The sequence below is a fragment of the Sorex araneus genome, chromosome 3, assembly GCF_027595985.1.
Source record: "Sorex araneus isolate mSorAra2 chromosome 3, mSorAra2.pri, whole genome shotgun sequence".
Taxonomy (NCBI): Eukaryota; Metazoa; Chordata; class Mammalia; order Eulipotyphla; family Soricidae; genus Sorex; species Sorex araneus.
Window position 1 is genome coordinate 92275071 of NC_073304.1, and position 22160 is coordinate 92297230.

The 22160-nt window shown below is 39.2% G+C and overlaps 2 protein-coding genes across 9 annotated transcripts in view; one reads left to right on the forward strand and one right to left on the reverse strand.

Annotated features, from left to right (window-relative positions):
• Window positions 1–22160, forward strand: part of SEMA6D (semaphorin 6D) — a 681608-nt gene that overhangs the window by 595704 nt on the left and 63744 nt on the right. For 5 of the 8 annotated variants that reach the window (XM_004609642.2, XM_055131632.1, XM_055131634.1 and 2 more), the window contains exon 1: window positions 21586–21729. The exons of 2 other annotated variants lie outside the window; for them this stretch is intronic. The gene's annotated coding sequence lies outside the window, so the exon portion shown is untranslated. Of the gene's footprint in view, window positions 1–21585; window positions 21730–22160 lie in introns of those variants that run through there. One more of the 8 variants, XM_055131631.1, reaches the window with a different exon arrangement.
• LOC129403426 (uncharacterized) lies at window positions 17347–21615 on the reverse strand. The gene is made up of 2 exons (XM_055131636.1): window positions 20929–21615; window positions 17347–17417 (listed from the first exon to the last, which is right to left on the reverse strand). The coding sequence occupies exon 1, from the start codon at window positions 21613–21615 to the stop codon at window positions 20944–20946; it is 672 nt and encodes a 223-aa protein (XP_054987611.1). The 3' UTR covers window positions 17347–17417; window positions 20929–20943.

The following is a 22160-nucleotide window of genomic DNA, read 5'->3' on the forward strand; positions in this document are numbered from 1 at the left end:
AACCCCTTTGTAAGTGCAGCACCTCACACAATTATTATCAGAGTTGCACACTTTATTACGCTAAATTGCTTCCCGTGATTTGAAGACTAACTAGGTCCTTAATGCAATGGCTTTCCAGACCCAGTTATAATCTACCACCATACCAGTAGTATGGCTGTAACATTTCTCATTGTGTCATTCAATTAGCTAACAATTAACTTAAACTCAAAAATAACTATAAGAACACAAGCAGGCACCAACAAGGTGACTATGATTATAAAATAATAATCATGAGAATATAAAGAAAGAGTAATACCAAATTACCCCTTTGTCCTAGTTATTTATATGATAAATAGAATATCTGCTCAGTAGCCAGTCCAATGAAGACAAGAAGGGTATACCAGGGACTGCAGCGATAGTATAGCAGATAGGGAGCTTGCTTGCACATGGCCAACGCAGGTTTGATCCCCATGTATCCCCTATGATCCCCCAAGCTCCACCAGGGCTGATCCCTGGTGATCAGTGATGAGTGCAAAGCCAGGAGTAAGTTCTAAGCACAGCCGGGTATGATTCAAAGACAACCAAAAGAAAATAGTAAAACTATGCTAGGTTTTCAAAGACCTTAGTTTTCCTTCTCCTTTTCTTCAAAACATTCAGTTTTTACCTATATCTTCTCTCTGAAGTTTACATCCATATAACAGTAAGATTTGGGTAAAAAAGCAAGAAGTCGCTAGCAACTTGAAGTTTACAGTGTGGCAAGCAGTGTGACAATATGCTAAGTGCTTTGCTAATGCTAGCACATTACAGCCCTTAACAACCTTATAAAGATTGCTATTTCTATTTTCTACTTAAGGAAATCAAAACCCTCATGAAGTAAGTTTTCCAAGGTCAAAGAGATACTAAAGGGTGGAATTGAGATATAGACTCAGCTCTGATTGTCTCTATGCAGTGCTCTTTAGATGACATTAAATTGCGTACAAAAAATTTAGACATTTGACACTTTTAATTAACATATCAGCATACTGAATCCTGGAAACACAAGTTAGGGGTGATAGAACTTCTAAACCATGCTTAGACATGTAGAAAAAATTTATATTATCTTTAGCATCAAATAAAAAGATAGGAAATGTTTGGAGATGAAAGAAGAGATGAGGAGCCAGAGATGGTAAAGTAAATAATTCAGTTGCTTTGTATGTAGCCAGCTCATTGGTCTTGTGCACCACATACCTTCCCTATGCACTTCCAGGAGTGATTCTGAGTCAGCCAGAAGTAATCCCTAAGTACCACCATGTATGGCAAAAAAAATTAAAAAAGTAAAGGAAATAGTGAAAAAGCAAACTCCAGTCAGGCTATTCCTACTTTTCAGAGTCATTTCCTCTGATTAGAAATGTTTTTCAATGCTTAAAGAAATGAGAGTGATAACACAGCCAAGGGTTAGGGCTTTTGCCTTGCAAATGGGTTCTATTAACTCTGTCCCTCTCAGAGAGCCTGGCAAGCTACAGAGAGTATCTTGCCCGCACAGCAGAGCCTGGCAAGCTACCCATGACGTATTCGATATGCCAAAAACAGTAACAATAAGTCTCACAATGGAGATGTTACTGGTGCCCACTCTAGCAAATCGATGAACAACTGGACTGGACAACAGTGCTACAGTGCAGTGCTAAAGAAATGATTATAATGAAATGCGTGCATATTTAAAGGACAGAGAAATTTCCAATATAACTCTATAAATTTATTGAGTAAAGCTGTTCTTAATTTTTTTTACTTTTTTTTTTTTTTTTGCTTTTTGGGTCACACCCGGCAATGCACAGGGGTCATTCCTGGCTCATGCACTCAGGAATTACCCCTGGCGGTGCTCAGGGGACCATATGGGGTGCTGGGATTTGAACCCGGGTCGGCCGCGTGCAAGGCAAATGCCTTACCTGCTGTGCTATCACTCCAGCCCCTTAATTTTTTTTACTTTATTTAAACATCATGGTTTAGAAAATTAGAAATCAAAATTTAGAAAATCATAAGAGTTGTCACAGCTTTCAATATTCCAACAGTAATCCCAGAGTGACCTTTGTTGCCATTTTACTAGTCACCCCTGCAAACCTGCCACCTTAGTAGGCACAAAATATTTTTTTTATATTGCTTGTTACAGCTTAATAGCTAATGGAGTTATCAAAAAATACTTCAGTAAAAGAAAATTTGTGAAAATCGTTAAACTTCATGATGGGATCCTTAAATTCTTCTCTGATGGTTTACTAGACTGTTATTGGTTGAACCTTCTGTGTTGTTTTGTTTATTGAGCTGAGTTAGCTTCTATGTTACTTTTTCATAGAATTTGGTGCACTCCTACTGAGATGTGAGTATTGTGGAATTTGGAAGTGTCATGGCCCCATAGTGCACTCTAGAAAAGTACAGTAGAACTGGGCCAATGCAGCTGGGGATACTGCCCATCCCTACCCCCAGAAAACCCCAGAGTTCTCAGCCTGAAAATTAGTTTACCTAGAAGTTTCCTTGGTTTGGTATCTCTGCAGAGATTAGTCATGAAGCATCAGAATTGGGCCATTGGTGTGGTGACAGCTGTGGGATGTGGATGAAGCTGTTGAGGCTTTGGCAGGGTGGAAATTCAAGCCAAAACCATTCTTAGTTCAAATTCCATGCACAACATTTTTGTTGTGACATGATCTATTGAAATAATGCCGTGCTATAATTTCTAAATCCTGGAGAAGGTGACCGTATTGTTTATCAAGGTTTTTATGTTTAGTCTACTAGTCATTAGTTTTAGCTAACTAGAATTTATAGGTGGAATTGTATTTATATAGGCTATATATTCATTTTATAGTATCTTGGGACCTTTTATATAATCAATACAATCATGCATGCATATTCATGGAACATAAAATATGATTTTGTTATTTAAAGAAAATAAAGGTATACATTTACAGATATGAATTTTGAAATTGACTGTAGTTATTTTATGTCATAATATCAGGAAGACATTTGATAGTTTTTTGTTTTACACATCAAAATTTATACATTTTTGGTCAGTAATATGAACTTTTATATAAGTATTATTCCTCTAGAGAAAGAGAAAGTAACTATTATTACAACTTACCTTGTAACTGCTTCAAGAAATTTACTGCAGAAAAAAATAATGTCTGAATTTGGTTCCTATTTTTTGAAACAATATTGAAAGTATAAAATTAATACATTCATCTAGATGATTCTAGGGAGGGAAAACTTCCTAAAATATCTAAAATAATACTTGGATTTAGAAACTAGTTTTTATCTTCATTACTAAATAATGGTAAATATTCCTGCAACTTTGGAAGAAGGGAGAGGTAGAATGGGTTTATGCATCAAATGTGGGAACATATTAAAATGTTTACAAGGTTACAAATTTTGTTATAAATAGTAATATTTTTCTGTTAATAAAAGTAAGTAATGCTTGATGAAAGAAGAAATGCTTTTGATATGGACATAAGTAGAGAGAAAAATGGCCTGTTCCAAAAACAAAGTTTTCAACATTTTATTTATACCCTTGTAAATACACACACACACACACACACACACACACACATACACATTCACAGGCACAGACACAAAAGCATGCATGCATGCATGAATGCATGCACACACCTCATTTTGGTTTTATTTTTCAAAATGGAAAGCATATGGAATAAGCCATTCTGTAGCATATACAATGTATCTATGCACAAAATATTATTGTACCCATAAGTTGAAATAGTATTTTATTGACTGAATACCCATCATTTAAATATGCCCCTATTGACAGATTGAAATTTGCTACTATTATAAGTAACCCTAAGCATACCAACATTAATATGAAGTTACCCAATTATTTTTCTTTTTATTTTTATGCTACACCCAGTGGTTCTCAGTGTTTACTCCAGGTCCTTTGTGCTCGGGGATCACCCCTGCACTCCTAGTGGGGTTCCAGACACCATATGTGGTGCCAGGAATTAAACCCAAATTGACTGTATACAAAGTAAGCACCCTACATGCTGTACTATTTCTCCAGCCCCAATTTTGTTATTTTTAAAATAACTAATTCATAGTGATAGAGAAATAGTGAAGCAGGTAGGGCACTTTTCCTTGTAGGAGGCCAACCCAGGCTTGATCCCTGACATTCTATATGGTCCGCAAGAACTGCCAGGAGTCATTTCTGAGTACAGAGTCAGAAGTAACTAACCCCTAAGCATTGTCAGGTGTGGCCCCAAAACAAAAACAAAAAAAAATTGATTCACTAAGGTAAACCCTCTGGTTAAGTGGACAACCATATTTTATTTTCTGATACATAATGCCAAATTACATTCACCAATACTTACAAATATGATGGGACACCGCACATCCTCAATGTTGGACTACACCAACCTTGTTTTTTAAGAAAGTGGTCAGCCCTTGTTTTACTTTTCATTTAGTGATTACTAAAGGGAATGTCTTTTTATAGTACACTATGTTGAAATTACTTGTTCAATTCATTTCCCCCTTTTAATTCTGCATATTTGTACTTTACCTTTCTGAAGCGCTCTGAATATGTAATTTTATTTTACATGCAGAAGAATGAAGTTGGAGGACCCAGGAGATAGTGCAAAGGGTTAAGGTGCATGCCTTGAGTGTAGCCAATTCCTAATGGATCCCAAGTGTCACATGGTCTCTCTAGCATGGCTGGGTACAGCCTTGGAAACTGTCCCATGTGACACTTCTGGTGATTTAGCACTCTCTTAGTGACCCAAGTAATACTTAGCACTGCATGACCAAAGAAGTACCTCATCCTCAGGCCCTGAGATTGAACTGTCAGTCCAGTTGGACAAGAATTACTGGGTACACTGGTGATAGGCGTGGCATTGGAATGACGTATCTGTAAAACTATCATTAATAGTATTATAAATCACAGTCACTGTCACTGTCATCCTGTTGCTTATCGATTTGTTCCAGCGGGCACCAGTAACATCTCTCATTGTGAGACTTATTGTTACTGTTTTTGGCATATCCAATACACCACGGGTAACTATAAATCACAGTACCTCAATTAATTAATAAAAGGTTTTCTAAAAAAAAATGAGTTACAGAGAGGGGATCAGACCCAGCAGCCTGCAAGACAAGCCCTTGTCTATTATACTATCTCTCTGGCCCTTTGCTGTTGTTTGCCAAAGAGAAATTTCTAGAACGTATCACTAAGCACTACGTTAGCCTTTGAGTGACATTTTGATTATGTTAAAGAACTTTCCTACTTTAGTTTTGTTTCAGAGCTGTGATTGGTTTTGGGAGTTGTAAGGTTTGTGGGAGTTTGTTTTTGTTTTCATTTTTTTGGTTTTGAGGGCCATTACCGAGTGGTGCTCAGAGCTTCTGGTTTTGTGCTCAGGGATAACTCCTGACAGGACTTAGCGGAGCATGTGGGATGGCAGAGATCAAAACTGGATCGGCTGATGCAATCAAGTGCCCTACTTGCTCTAACAAGTTAATTCATGTATTGTTCCAGCCCATGTATGTAATATTTTTAAAATATTGACTGAGCAATAAGAAAATGCTCACCTTTCTGATAGCAATTTCTACTTTATGGCTCAGACTATTCATTCAATAGATACGTATTTAGAGAGACCTAAGCACTATGGCACAAATATGGCCCCTGCTTCCTAGCTCTTGCTGTTTAAGGCAGTTAATTCATTACGCTTTAGTTACTCTGTGTAACTTATGGGGCAGTATAACAGTGGATTAATAAAGCAATCATCACAGAGAATAGAAGAGTTACATTAGAGGGACAGATTAGAATGAGGCAGGGTGTGCACCTAGAGTTCAACAGAGCACACTGAGGGATTCTTCTACGGCAACTAGGCTCGTGAATGGATTTTAATATGGGATTTAAAATTTTTCTCTATAAAACTGAACATACAGTTACCACAAACATTAATTATTCTACTTCTAGCAATAACCTCATGGCAAACATTATCTCAGCATTACAGAAGAGAAAACATACTGGGAAATGTTAAAATACTAAAGCAAAGAAAGCAAAACACCAACATCCTTGCCTTTTGACTTGTTCTAATATTTAAAAATATAGTAATATATGACTTACTAACTTTGTGGGGAGGGGACTTGGGCCAAATCCAGTGATGCTCAGGAACTGTTCCGGTCTCTGTACTTAGAAATGACCACTGACTGTGCTCAGGGAATAATATGTGTTGCTGGGGATTTGAACCAGGGTGGTCTTAACACAGTAGCTGCATGTAAGGCAAGTACCTTGCCTCCTATACTATTTCTCGACCCGTGACATAATAACCTTTATAAACTGAGGCACAGGAATCTAGGATTCACTCTTCCCTGATCTGTCATTCCTGAAACTCCCCACAGCCTTTTGCAACCAGAATTTCAAAGCAGACTCTCACAACTAGTGTTTCCCCCAATTCTCCTGAGTTGCAGGAAAGCCTAAATTATCTTGAGAGCTGTGTGATTCCTCACATTGATTTATGCTAGTCAGAAGCCATGGGAAGTAGTGCTCAAATCGGGGCCACATTCTAAGGCACATATGAAATAGTTGACTTTCCATTAGGCCCCAAAGACACAAGGAAATTGCCAGAAGTCATATGCCTTTACTGAGTATTCATTCTCTAGTGGCTAAGAACCCATGGAAAACTCTCAAGAGTGGAGCTGTGGGGGCTGGGATGAGTAGGACATTTGCCTTGCACACAGCCAACTCTGGTTCCATCCCCGGCACTCTATATTGTCCACAGAACCCCACCAGGAGTGATCCCTCACTGCAGAGCCAGGAGTAAGCCCTGAGTAAGCACTGCCAGGTGTGACCCCAAACAACAAAAGCAAATAGAGTGGGAACTTTCTCAGTCCCTCAATCCTTTTCCTCTTCTGTTGCACTTACTAGGCACACACAGGGGACAGTTTGGGTTCCATGATATTTTATTTTCTCTCTACAACTTGTGTAATATCGGAGGAAGAAACTGATAAAGGGTGCTCAGGAGACCAGACTGGCAATTCAGTCTCTACTGAAAACTGTTCCAGATCTCACCACTAAAGTGGAATCTTGAGAGCCCTCTGGCATATTAAATATTCATCAAAAGCCAAACACTTCTTTTTCAACATTTGACTGAATAATCCAATTGTAGATTTGTCCCATCCTTACTCTTGCATTGCTCAGATATACAGCGCACTAACTTAAGTTATGATGAAGTCATTTTAAAAACTGAGGAGCTATTCCTTTGTTGTTCATCTCTGCCTTTCATTTCCTTTTCATTTAACCATAAACTAAGGAAATTCATAAAAAGTTTATAGAGAGTAAGAAAGTAATGTTTTAATATGAAGTTTGTTTATATGATTAAGCATACATTCTATGATTCTATGTAATTTAAAATGGTTTGTCTGAAATTAACAAATACTTATATCTGTTTTATTTCCTCTTCCATTAATGACAAAGGCAGAGTAACTTTCTGCCAGTGTAACTATCTACAGTTTGGCAATTCAACCTATAGAGGTTGTGAAAGACTTTGTCTCTTTTTTTAATTCTAAATGTGCCATTAAATTTAATTATAATTTTCATTTTCTTTTTCTTTTACTCTGGCTCTACATTTCTTTGTACTTTCCCCTCTTTACCTGTCCTCTCAATCTTCCCTAAATGTGAGATGAATACTTAATTTTTCTAAGTGACCTTAATAAAGAAATCACTCTAAGAAAAAAATTAATAGTTTATATTTCTAGTCTTCTAACTATTAAAATGTCATTTTTTGGAAAAAATGCTGTTATTTCAAAGCTCACCCTGTAAGTAATATCAGGATTTTAATGGTGCCAACACTCTCTTTTCACAAACTTTATTTTTCCTAAATAAAAAGGAAAACTTTACCTAAAAAATTAAAGTCATTTTATCTTTTCTAGAATATTTTTGTAAAGAGAATTGGTAACAATCTAATCTTTATTATTCTAGCTTTTGATCATCTGGCTGTCAAAATGTGATTTCTTACTGTGAGATGATACTCTATTATATTTCATGTTAATATTTCAACTTGAATAAAATAGTGACAGTGATGTTTTCCAATATAAGAGAGAAAAGAAAACATTGAAGTATATATCTCCAAGCTCATTTAAACCATCAGCAAATATTGATGACTATAGACTTAGACTGCCTAATTTTAAATAGCGTGATAATGGTTTCAGCCTATTAACTATTGCACATGTTTTTCTCACCCATAGTTCACTAAGAAAGACTAAAGTTTTATTACTGTATATGAAATATTTATTTTTTATTTACTATAGGTTAGGAAGTTACCATTGTGTTACCATTTATATTATTAGATACAAACTTAGTACTCCTATCCCCCCACCTCACCCCCCAAGGACCCTCCACTGCAGTTTTTAATATCTCTTCTAGTTTGCTCTTCTTTTAAATTTTTGTTTTAATCACCATGAGATACACATACACAGTTACAAGGTTGCTCATGATTGGGTTTCAGTTATACAATGTCCCAATACTTATCCCTTCACCAGTGTACATTTCCCACCACCAGTTTCTCCAGTATCCCTCCAGCCACCCTATATCCCCTCCCCCACTCCAGCGTGCCACTATGGCAGGCACCTTTCTTGTCTCTCTCTCACTCTGTCTCTTTCCTTCTAGGCATTAGGGTTTGCAATATAGGTACTGAGAAGTTATCATGTACATCCCTTTACCTACTTTCATTACACGTTTCTTGTCTACTCTGGTCTGGTCTGCTCTGCCCCTCCCCACGACTTTTCCTTCTCCTCTGGCAACTGGTTCAGTATCCCAGTATCAAGGGTTTGTCACTGTTCAATACTTTCCATGTTCTTAGTTTGACTCTATATTTCACAGATGAATGAAATTATCCTATTTTCTGAAACGTTTTAAAAGTACCTATCTGCATTTTCTGTAGAAACAGCAGACTGAAAAAGATATCACTGAACGGTCAGCTCAAGATAGTATTTGATAAAATATGATGAATTGCCAAGGTTCACTCTTCCTATGTGTGTAAAACATGATTAAAAAATGGGAATAACTGTAATTCTCCACTGTGTGTTATCTGTGTTGGAAGAAGCAATCAGAAGCAGGAAGCAGTGAAGAGTTTCTTACCTCAACATTTTCAAGCTCATAGACTTCAGAGGGCATAGAGGCAAACCTAGGTCATTTAATAAAGCAATATTTTCTTTTATCATTTATTATTTTATTATTTTTTTAATTAATGAATCACCGTGAGCGTACAGTTAAAGATTTACATATTTTTATTTTCATGCTCGTGTTTCAGTCATACAATGCTCGAGTACCCATCCCTCCACCAGTGCCCATTCTCCACCACCGATGATCCCAGTATCCCTCCCACCCCCCAGGCCCCCAGTCCCATCCCCCCTCACCCCACCCTGCCTCTGTGGCAGGACATTCCCTTTTGTTCTCTCTCTCCTTTTGGGTGTTGCGGTTTGCAATAGAGGCATTGAGTGGCCTTTGTAGTTCAATCTATAGTCTACTTTCAGCACACATCTCCCATCCTGAGCGCGACTTTTATTTTTTTAAATAAGTATTTGGCTCATTTAGATTTGGATGTTTCTCTGGAACATTTCCCCCACCAACTAACTGTAATTATAATAGCAATCTCCAATATGCTGCTGGGCATCCCTTCATGCCAGTACTTCAAGCTCCACTTATCCAAAACCAAACTCAATTAGCCCCCTGTAAACCTGCTCCACCTCTTATGGCTCCATCTCTTACAACATCTCAACTTTTCTTGAATTCAACCAGGTCAAGAGACGTAAAAAGAGTCTTCTGCTTCTACCTCTTCTCACATTCAGAGATCAGCCATGTCTGCTGTGTCTCTGATCACTATCTATACCTTGCTATTGATTTCACCAACCCCACTGAATCCCTCTTTTGTCCTGACCACTACATTAGCATCCTTTCTTCTGAAACTTCTTGCTTCTCTGGACCTTTTCTTTCACTTGCTGGAATGCCACCTTTCAAAAGAACGGTTTAGAACTAAAGAGAAAGCATAATGTGTAAGGTGCTTGCCTTGCACACATTCGGCTCAGGTTTGACCCTTGCCACCACATATAGCCCCCCTAGCCCTGGCAGAAATGATCCCTGAGTGTGGAGCTAGAAGTGAGCCCTGGGTCCAGCTGGGTGTGGCTCCAGTATAAAACAAAGAAGCAAAACAAGATGGAAATATCAAAGGTGTCATCTAGATTCCAGCTTTCCAAACTGAGTACCAACACCACATGGGTCTCTTAAGTTTAAAAAAAAATAGAAATTATCTTAAAATAAATTTCTTTTTCCTTCATTGTCAGCAACTTACTAGTTTTATACATCTCTGTACCGCAAAGTCACATAAAAGCTTATTTGGTGAAAGGGGATCATTTAATGGCAAAAGTTTAAGAAGCCTGGCCTACATAATTAATCATTTCCTCCTAACTTTATGGTTTCTAAACATTCAAACATTCAAAGCCCAGCAAGTGCCATTAAGAAATCCTACAGCAGGTAGGGCATCTGCCTTGCACACGTTCAGCCCATATTCAATCCGCAGCATCCAATATGGTCCCCTGAACCTGCCAGGAATAATACCTGAACACAGGGGCGGAAGTAAGCCCTGGACACTATTGGGTGTGGGCCCCAAACAAACAAACAAACAAACATAGCAAAGAAATCCCATAGAGTGGTCCCATCCTATCCATCAGTTCTCATCTCACATGGCTTCCTGACCACACTATGTCCCTTAAAGCTCTCCTACCTTTGTTGTCCCCTGGCCCACAATATCTTAGTCCTAGTTCTCTTCCTTTGACACTTGCGTCTCAGTGTGTTTGGCTCAGCTTGTATGACTTTGTACAGTGAAATCTCTTGCAACCCACACTGTTATCCACTGCCCCCTTTCTGTCTAGCCCTTTATCCCTTTGGATTCAGCATTTACAGCATTCTGTCATGTCTGATGTTAAGTCCTTGCACATCTGTCCTTCAATTAGATGTCATGCTTTCTCACTCATTAATCCATCCATCAAACCTCTTCAGGATTCTTGTTCCCGACGCTAATGGTATGAAGACATGGTTTTCTCTATCAAAAAAATTCTGTCTAGTAAGTAATAAAACGTGTTATTTATGCAATATGGTGAGATACATATAATAAAGAAGTCCAAAGGACAGTGAATATAATGAGATAAGCACCAGATTTAACGTTAGAACAGAGGTTCAAGTTCTGACTCTGTCTGCTATGTAACTAAATTATGATAAACAAATCTCTAGTTTCAGTTTTCTGATCTACAAAATTAGGATCCCAACCATGTTGTGTTAATTTTATGTATAGGAATTAACAAAAAATTAAATAGTGAAATCCTATATGCAGATCTACTATCTGTTGAACTTCTCCACTCTGTCCCTCCAGAACTAGAATTCTAAAGGTTGTATCAATTGCCCTTTTGGCCTTTGACATCCATTGCTTGAATCAGTAATGAATACCAGCAAGGGATCAGCAAGAAGGAAAGAATGAGTAACAATATTTGTTTCCTCAGCACTCTTACTATAGATCACTCTAATCCCTTGGCTGAAGGTCACATTTCCTGCATGGGGGTCCTCTCCATATTACTTTTATGTGTCCAGTTTCTACTAATGGTTTCCTCCTCTGGCTCCTTAGATTCGAAGGAAAATTCCCAGGTAACTCTTCCTTGTAGTTTTCCTTTAGTCCACCTACACCTTTACAAACAGTCCATTTATTAAACAAAGGCATTCAAATTATCCACGTAAAATGTGCCATCCATTCCTTGCCAGAACTCTGACTGATAAAACTGCTTTTCAAATTTTAAGCTGCTGTCTAAATGCAAAGTATTTCTCATTTATCTCTGCACAGTGCTTTACACAAAGCAGCTTGCTACTATTAATAACAATCAGTGAAATGAATGTATGCAAGGATGAATGAGTGAATGATCCTGTTCTCTTCCATTTCAGTTACATTCTTATCCTGGGGTTATCTCCTTGTCACCTTGATTGGATTTTGTCGTGTCATGATTTGAAAGGGCCCCTATTTTATTGGACCTTACTGACCCTTTGGGGAAAACATTTCTTCTCATAATCCACTGCAACCATGGTATGTTTTGCATGGTTTAACTTGAATGGGTTAACTTTGCTTGAAATTTCTAAAAATATCACCCTCCTGTTAAATTCAGACTTGACAGAAAAATGAATTACTTATTTGTTCATTTGCTTCTATTTTTTTTCTTCTTACTATAAAAATAAGTCAAAATGAGCAAATTGATTATTGTCTTATTACACAGAAACTAAGAGCACATTTAAGAAATCAGTAGCCCTAGACTGGAGTGAATTTTTCAAAAACACAATAAATAAATGTGGAGTATAAAAATGCTTTCACTACCTCTTTTCCAGGAAAGAGCCTAGCCAATAAGTGGGCAATCCAATGGCCTCACAAAATGATCTAAACAGAAATAAGCCGCAGAATTCAGTAATTTTGCATTTATGAGGAGCAAAATCATGACTGATTAGACCTTAATGTTAAGTTAATTTAGTCTCAGCAATTATGGACTATCCTTGTCTCCTGAATCCCCATATATCTCAATAAAATAGGAGATAAACATTTTTCTCTTGTTTTAATGCAAAGTTGATGACTTACAAATGGGAAGCTGACCTATGGAAACTATCTTTAGAAAACATATTTTAGAGTAAACATATTTAGTGATGTGCTTTGGTACAGAGTAGGTATTATTCATTAGCAAATAATTGCATAACTGGAATTCTTAATTAAAATTTGTGATGAGAAATGAATCTGTTTATTCTGTAATTATGACCCAGAAATTTGGAACATATTGCAGGAGTTTAGGAGCACAATCCTAAGATTTTAATAAAGCAAAAGAACTCACAAAGCCTTTATACAGGAATTCCTAGAGAGGAAATATACATACCCACATATATGTACACGGTATATGTATGTGTACAAATCCAGAAGCAATAAAATTAAACTCAACCATTGAATACAGCTGTAATATAAAACATTTATCTAGATAGTGGAGATATGATAGGGGTTGCAGCACTTGCCTTACATACAGCTGACCCCAGTTTGATTCCTGGCACTGTATATGGTCCCCTGAGCACTGCCAGGAGTGATGCCTGAGCACAGAGCCAGGAATAAACCCTGAGCACAGCTGAGCATGCTCCAAAGCCAAAATATAAAACAAAACAAAATCATTCTGATTGAATGGAGTCTATGGACTGCATTAAAAACAAATAAGCAAACAAATCAACAAAAGACCTCTAAACAGTACTTCTAGATCTTTCTAGATTTTTTTCAGAGAAGTTCTTATTTGGTTCTTTTCTTTTAGCATTGTAATTGGAACACAAATTCAGACAATGACAGAACTCTGTAAGTCTCCTGTTTCAAACTTTCCTTAAGATTCTAAGTCTGCAGTGATGTTTCAAACCTCTATTGCCTTTTATGCTTTTAGAAGAAAGCCCTCGAGGAACTTATCCTCGGTTATGATAAAATGAATCACTGTCACTGTCATCCCGTTGCTCATCGATTTGTTCTAGCGGGCACCAGTAACGTCTCTCATTGAGAGACTTGTTGTTACTGTTTTTGGCATATCCAATACGCACGGGTAGCTTGCCAGGCTCTGCCGTGCGGGCTCCATACTCTCAGTAGCTTGCCGGGCTCTCCGAGTGGGGCAGAGGAATCCAACTCGGGTCCGCCGCATGAAAGGCGAAAGCCCAACCACTGTGCTATCGCTCCAGCCCAAAGTGAATCACATGAAGGTTAATTCTAACCTGGTTGATAAGAACTGCCTAGCAAGAGAATTTGTGGTCGAGATGAAAAGGGCTTAATTGTTTTAGCCTGCCGACTGGCAACTATGATGGGTTTTAGTTTGGAAGGCCAGTCAGAGAAGAAGAGTTGAGCAGACACTCTGTAAAACCAAATGATCCACACCACACAGGGTTTCTCCTGACCCCCTTCTAAGACATAAATGAAACCCCTGTGAGTGTGAGCTCTGCCACCTGTCATTTCTGCGACCTACCCACAATGACACCAAATCTCAGACCCAGATCTAGACATTAGTCAAATGAGTCCGCCCTGAGTGGCAGGGACTTGCCTCTTCATCTCAGTGTAGCAGGGCTTTGGGAATTTCAGCCCATCACTGTTATTACAGATGAATGATAATAGCACTTGCTATTGATTTATATCCCAGAATGTCAACTTCTTCTTGTTCCCCATAGACATACTACTTTCACGCCCATATACATTATACCATTTTCTAAAAAGTGTCTTTAATGCTTTCATAATTAATATGATGTCCCTGTTAGTAAACATTCCACCTAAGAAAGCAAAGGAAAGAAAAAAATCTACTGATTTGTGTAACTGTTTAGAAAGATGAAAATTACCCAGCATCCTTCTTCTTTTTTTTTGACCAATAGGTGGCACTATTTTTTTCTGACTTTAAATGGGCTCTGTTAATCTCATGTACATTTCTTAGAAGTAAAGCTATTATGTAATCCTGATATTTTGTTTTCTTTATAGAAGATATGATCCTATGGCCTCAACTATTAATTGCAACATTTGTAGCTTAACCAGTCGGGCACTGTAGCTCTATTGTACCAGAGTTCCTGACACTAATTTGTCTGTGACAATCACAGATTATCTAAGAATTAGAAATTAAGGCACACAGTTTTTCCCAGGGTTATTGAGAAATAAGAGCATACATCACTGTATATATTTAAGTTCAACAGCATGATGGTTTGTTTACATATATTGTGAAATGATTTCCACAATAGATTCAACTAAGATCCAATTCTCAGATAGACTATAAAGAAAAGGAAAAAAAGGTACAAAAATATTTTTTCTTGTGATGAGAACTATTAGGGTTTATTTTTTTAATGCGCACTTTTAAATTTGCTTTGAGTGTCTAGTTGCATATTTTTATTTGCTGTGTTATCCAAGGCGCTTTTTTTTTCAAACCAATGATTACTTAGTTTTCATTGCATGCTATCCAAGAAAGAAAATTAGGCATTAGAGTCAAACAGATATATTAGAGTCTAGACTCCATCATCTACAAGGGCTGAATCCCTGACAAGATGACTAACTTAAATAAACCTGGATTTGTTTTTCTGGTGGTGGGGGCGCAGGGTGGGGGCTGGGGGTCAGGGGCGTGCTTCTAAATGAAACCTGTCTCCAAAAGCTGTGGTAAGAAGTGAGGGATATTGGCCAGAGTGATAGTACAGTGGGTAAGGCATTTGCCTTGCACACAGCTGACCCAGGTTTGACCCCCAGCACTCTGCAGGGTTCCCCAAACCCATCAGGAGTGATCCTTGAGCACAGAGATAGAAGTAAGCCCTAAGCATTGCCAGTTTTGACCCCCAAACAAAATAACAACGAAATAAAGAATTGAGTGATATTATTGTGGCTTGCCAGTATCTGGGATAAACTAAACAACTCATTGTTTCTTTTTGATTATTTGGGTTTAATTTTTTTTCTTTTGGAATCACACCCAGCAATGTACAGGGGTTACTCCTGGTTTGCACTCAGGAATTACTCCTGGCGGTGCTCAGGGGACCATATGGGATGCTGGGAATCGAACCTGGGTCAGCCACATGCAAGGCCAATGCCCTACCTGCTGTGCTATCACTCCAGCCCCTTGGGTTTAAATTTTAACATTTATTTAAATAATGATAATAGTCATGGAAGTCTATTTTTTAAAACCAGTATATTTCAAAAAACACATATAAGGATGGAATTCTTCATGACTTTTTATGATTTTCATCATCTTTCTCCTGTGCTTGGTCATTCTAACATGTACTCAATATTATTTGGACCCAATTCTTCAAGGTGAGAAGTGTGGTTACTGTAAATCTTTGGAAAGGAGCTTGTCAGAAATTTGCACAGAACTCTCAATTACCTACCTTCTGAGATATAAATGACATTTCTGTATCTGAACCATTTCTTTCCAATATATAAATAAGCAACTCTGACTGCATTCTCTTCTTTTTTGACCCACATCCAAAACTTTATATTATTGCTATTTGTTCAAAAGATCTTGATAAAATGCTGATAGCATTATTCCTATTTCTTTTCTGTTTTCAGAAGAGCTAGTATTATTAAAGTCAGTTTACTGTTAATCTTCCTGATGGAAAAAATACCAGTCCTGATTTTTATATTTGACTTGAGCACTCATTGTGGTCTTCCACATATACCTGCAAAATCATTAGCAAAACTATATAAATAACTGAGTTATTATTTCCATAAATACATGATGCATGCCCTTTACTCAGAATGCACAGCAAAAACAAAAATTTATTCATGTTAAGGCAAAGTAATCAAAATGACTTTTAAAAGCAAGCTTTTATCATTCTGAGCATAAGCATAGCTATGATGTATACTTACCACAGGATATAATAATAGGAATGAAATATGTCAGTAAAATCTTGAGGTTTAAGATTTATCATGATAAATATTTTTCATTAAAGTGAAATATCTTGGCAGAGTCACTTTCATATGCATACTGTTGACACAAGGAGGCCAGCTGTGCCTATGCAGATGCTGAGATTTGGGTCTATATTATTAATGACTTATCATGTCATCGAGAGCTTAGATTAGTTTTGAAATCAATCCCTTGCTGCAAAAGCACTTTCTGTAATGTAAAAACGCAAGGATTACTATATATGCATTCCAAGTTAATCATAAAACTTGAAGCTACTTCGGAAATTTCAATCTCTTTTTGTTTGGAAACATTCGATTCTATACCCGAAACTGTATTATTCATTCAAATTCATACAAACGGTATTTCAGATCAACTGGCTAGTGAGTAATGTATCTTAACAAAAAGACACAGACGTAATTATGAGCAAAGGAAGGACATGGTAGGGAACAAAATTTTATTACAAACCTATTGTGTGACATGTTCTTTGGCCCTAAGTCTTACTTTTGCAATGAGGCTGGATTAAGTTCCTGATCCAATTCTATGGGGTTACAAGACTTTAGTGCCTCCAGGACAAGCATCATAATAGCACTGTAGCACTGTCATCCCATTGTTCATCGATTTGCTCGAGTGGGCACAAATAACATCTCCATTTTGAGACTTGTTGTTACTGTTTTTGGCATATCGAATACACTATGGGGAGCTTGCCAGGCTCTGCTGTGCGGGCGGGATACTCTTGGTTGCTTGTGTCTGGGAGGGACAGAGAAATAGAACCCGGGTTGGCCACTTGCAAGGCAAACATCCTTTGCTATGTTCCAGGTGATATCCCAAATACTTGATGTGCATTTTCATATTCAATCTTATAAAATCCATGCATGTGAGGGGTCAGAGAGATAGTTCAGCAGGTAAGGTATTTGCTTTGCATGCAGGCACTTTGGGTTTGATCCTGGAACCCCTTATGAGTCTGCCAGGAGTGATCTTGAGTGCAGAGACAGGAGTAAGCCCTGAGGACTGCCGGATATGGCCTAAAAAACAAATAATAATAATAATAATAATTAATGATAATAATAATAATCCATATGTAACACTTGTTCACCCCTGTTTCACAGATGAGAGCTCTGCGCCACAATGTAGTTTGTAAATGATCCCAGAGATGACACTGGGATCTAGATGACCAATTGTTCCACACTCTTCACTATTTACTGCTCGTCACTGTGACTTTACTATTAGACATACTTAAAGTAGAAAGTTATGTTATGTTCATATCCCAGTTATCTCCATGTGGGCTTAAGCAAATCACTTAGACTCTCAAAGCTCAGATTTCTTCTTCTAATAAACAGAAACAATAATAAAATTTACTTCATAGAACTGCTGCAGGTTAATATTTGTAAGACACTTAGAGTTTGGCACATGTGAAACATAACTGTTATAATAACGGTAAATGGTTAAGGAGTAGTACTCTAATGATTACAAACTTTTATTGACACACCTGTGACACACAGGTTTCCTATAACTTTCAGTAGCTTTTATTTCTTTTTTAATCTAAGTTGCTATGCATATTAATGGATATATTAATATAAAACATAGCAATCAATTTTAATTGTTGAGTAGTACTCCATGGTACTGAATGGGAGTGCCATAGTTCAAACACCAGGCAGTGACAAGTACTTTGATTTTGGCTATTACAAATAGAGCTTCGGTGAACATTTGTGTGTAAGTTTCTTTGCAGACATAAATTCTTATTTCTCTGGGATTAATTGTCCACAGTTCATTTGCAGGATCAAGTGGTAAATCTGCTTAGGTTTTTCTTTTTTAATTTGAAGCACCATGATTTACAATATGTTGATGATAATGTTCATGCGTAAGTGCTGATGATGTGTTGATGATAAGTGTTCCAACACCACAGCCTCCACCAGAGTCTTCCCTTTCCTGCATCTCAGAGTTCCTCTCCTAACCATCACTGGTGCCTCTCTCCCTGCTCCAAATAAGCTCGGCTAGCTTTTATTCTTAAAAGCAGATTGAAAATGAAACCAAAATTCTGAATTTAACTGTGAACATGAACAAAAATAGCTAGTTTGTAATTTACTACTGATGGGAGATAACCATCAATTTCACTGGGTCTTTTTTTTCAATTTAATGCAATAGCACAGCAGTAGGGTGTTCGCCTTGCACGCGGCCGACCCGGGTTCGATTCCTCCACCCCTCTCGGAGAGCCTGGCAAGCTACTGAGAGTATCTCACCCCCATGGCAGAGCCTGGTATTCAACATGCCAAAAACAGTAACAAACAAGTCTCACAATGGAGACGTTACTGGTGGCCGCTTGAGCAAAATTGATGGGCAATGGGATGACAGTGACAGGGAATTTTTTCAATTTAATTTTTAATTTAATTAAAAAAATTTGCACAAAGTCTCTTAAGTATTCTTTGTAGATGTGAGAAAAGCCAAAGAGATTCCTCCCTCCTTCGCATTTTTATTCATTTATTTAGCAAACATGGTTTCAAGAGAACTATGCTAGCTCTGGGACAGAGATGAGTGAATCCCTACTCTGAATAGCATACAATCCAGAGATAGCTCTACTCACTGCTTTAGCACATAAAAGAATACAAGAAATCTGTGGGTTCCATGATCAGATTTAACAGATATATTTGAGCTGAGTGTCCATTATACCAGGCATCATGCCGAGCATGGGACATTGGGTTAATTTGACAAGGTCCATGTTGCCATGTTGGATGTGGCACGATGGTTGTGGTGGGGGATTGTATGTAAATATCTGGAGAATGCTCAGCCTGAAACTTAAGGTAAGTGGTGAGAATCAGACCGATATGTGGACAGGGTAAGAAGTGCATGAAATCAACTGAAAGGCTCCAGTGTGAGTAAGCCCTTAAAAAACTAAACTGTTTCCTTATAGTTCGTTCCATTAAAATACAAATAAAAATTTGTTTTCCTATCTTTCAATATCCTTGAATCCTTATCAATAATATTTTAATCTTGACCAAAAAGTCAAGAGTACCATATTTTCAAGAAAGTAGACTGATTTGCCTGCTTCCTTGCCTCTCCTCCCCCACTAGACCAAACATGGGAATTGGGTCTGAGGTCTGGATTGAGATTTAAACTGAAAACATGTCTAATCTTTGACTGGAAATGACCCATCTGCATATCCTTCTGCAACCCCAGAGCTGCTTTATTCTTGGATTTAAGGACTCTGCCTTTGGTCAACTGCATTCTCTGGGGATGATGCCTCATGCATTTGGCCATAGTGGAATTTCAGTCAAGAAGTCAGGCATCTAGAGACTTGAACTTTCCCCCTTTGCTACTGCAGGCACAGGACAGCTCATAAGTTTCTGCCTTCCCAAGCCGGTGTGGATTTGACTTCTTATCAAGCCAATGGCCAATCCCTCGCATCTTCATTCAGTGCGCAGACCCTTCTGCCTGCAGCAGGCTTGCTGCCTCATATACGGAATGACTGGATACCAATAAAACAGACACAGTTTTCTGGGTCAGAAATTGGCTGGAAAAGGACCCTGACTGCCAAGTAACTTGCAATGATGTCAGAGCCCAGCACAACTAGAAAATACTAGCCGGCTGGCCAGCAAAAGCCTCTCAAACAACAGAAGAACCACAGAGGCGATTGCCAAAGCTACTCTTCCGCCCCCTGCCCTTTCTTCTAATAGGAAGAACAGCAGGAAGAGAGTTCATATTTTAAAAGATCCCCCCCCCTCCTCTTTTTTGGTAACAAAGTGTTAACTAGCGAGGAAAAGATTCTCTGGTTCTCTGGACGAATCCCACTAGAGGTTCCTTGGGGTGTCTTTTTTGAGTTCATTTTCAAGGCTGTCAGCGGAAGTTACAAATAGCTCCGAACAGGGTCTTTTTACTAAATGTAAACATGTAACTTTGTGTGAGCAGAAAAAGCGGGGAGGAAAGAAAATCCTTTCCGCGCCCCCTTCTCTCTTTCATGGTAATTAACTAGACTCAAGTGAAAATTAAAAGTTTGGAAGAAAAGCACTCTTCTTTCTGCTTCTTTAAATTGGGGCTTCAAGGTTCATTCCAACCATCTAGAGCCCTCGGTGTTTCATAATTCAACTGGAAATTAATAAGACACAGCCCGTGCCTGGAAACGAAGTTTGGATTTAAAATCCTCTTGTTTGGGAATATATGACATTATTTTCCTTTCACTTGTGACAGTCAATTTTAAATGATGTCACTTCAAGGACATTTTCATTTCTCCCACAACGTATTACACGAAACACTTGCCTGTAAAACCGGCTCATTAGCCTGCAAAATTATACTGTACTGAATGGCTTTCATTCAAAGTAGAAATGGGATTTTTAGTAGGCAATTTCTGTATTTTATAAAGATAAAGCAATGTTTGATTGCTTCTTCCCAGCTGTTTTGCTTAGTAGTTATAAAGAGAAATTGGGGACTTGGGGACGGGGTGGGGTGGGGAGCCAAGGTAAGGTGGGGGTGGATTGGTTAGGATGTCTTTAAAAAGGAAAAACATGCTAAATCTCAGACTAGAAAACTAAGGCATAACTTCACCGAGCAACTGCGCCTTCAACTCCTCGGGGATGAATGATTTATCCTTTGGATGACAGGAGGAAAGCTCTGGGAAAGAAAAGAAAAAGTGAGGGCGCGAGGGAAAAAAGAGAGAGAGAGAAAGAAAGAAGGGGAAAGAAGGAGGAAAAGCGAGGAAAAGCTGCTCGCAGGCTGCACGCAGCAACCTCCGGGAGCTGGAGGGCTAAGGCGCTGGGAGTTGCTGGAAGGAGGTGGGGAGGAGGAGGGTGAGCAGCAGCGCGCCGGGAGGAGGGACGCGGAGGCCACCGTGGGGTCAGCGGGGCCGCGACGCTGGGGTGGGGGCCTCCAGGCGGCGCTGGCCGCTGCGCTCCAGTGAGGACCAGCGCGCCCGGCCGCCCGCGCCTCCTGCTGTCGGCTCCCCGGGGGTGTATCCGCGTAGCGAGCAGCGGAGAGAGAAAGAGCAGAGCGAGGGAGAGCGAGGGAGAGAGGGAGAAAGAGAGGGAGTGCGGGGAGGGAACTCGGCTCGGGCTCGCCTGATGGATTGACTTGGAGATGGATCGAATTACACCATTTGCCGTGCCTCGATTTGTTTTGCTCCAGCTCCGTCCCGCTGCTGCCGCCGCCGCGGCCGCTGCTGCAAGCGCTGGAGGTGGCGAGTTTCAGGATTACCTCCAGGAAGCCCAAACATAAAGAGACGGCGGGGATAGACATCTAGATGTGATTTTTCTTTATTGTCTCTTTCCGCCTTGTGCGTGACAAGCTCGGTGTTTTGTTTTTTCTTCCTTTTTTTTTTTTTAAACAACCTCCCTCCCTCCTCCCCATGAGGTAAGACCTTCTCGTAAATATTTGCTAATGCTTGGGTGCCTGGTGGGACTCGGACCCTGGTCCTACACAGCAGGAATCGCAGTATGAGTGTGCGTGTGTTTGTGTGTGTGTGTGTGCGTGTTGTCACTGGAGAGTAGATTTCTTTTCCTCGCAGCTCTCCGCCTCCTGTCGTGCAAGGGGACGTGCAGAGGGCTGGGGAGGTGCGGAGGGCAGGGGGGACCGGTCAAAACTGGCCGAGCTGGAGGCTTGGGGGGGAGGGGCACCTGGACTCGGACCCTCCTCCCCCGCCCCCAAGCCCACCCCTCGGTGCACCCCTTCGAGGGAGGTAAAGATTTGGGATTAGGAGGACGAATAAAAGTTTCTGCCTGGAAGCGGCCAGCTGCGCACTTCCCTGCACACTGTCACCAGGGACCCGGGGGTGGCTTGGGTGC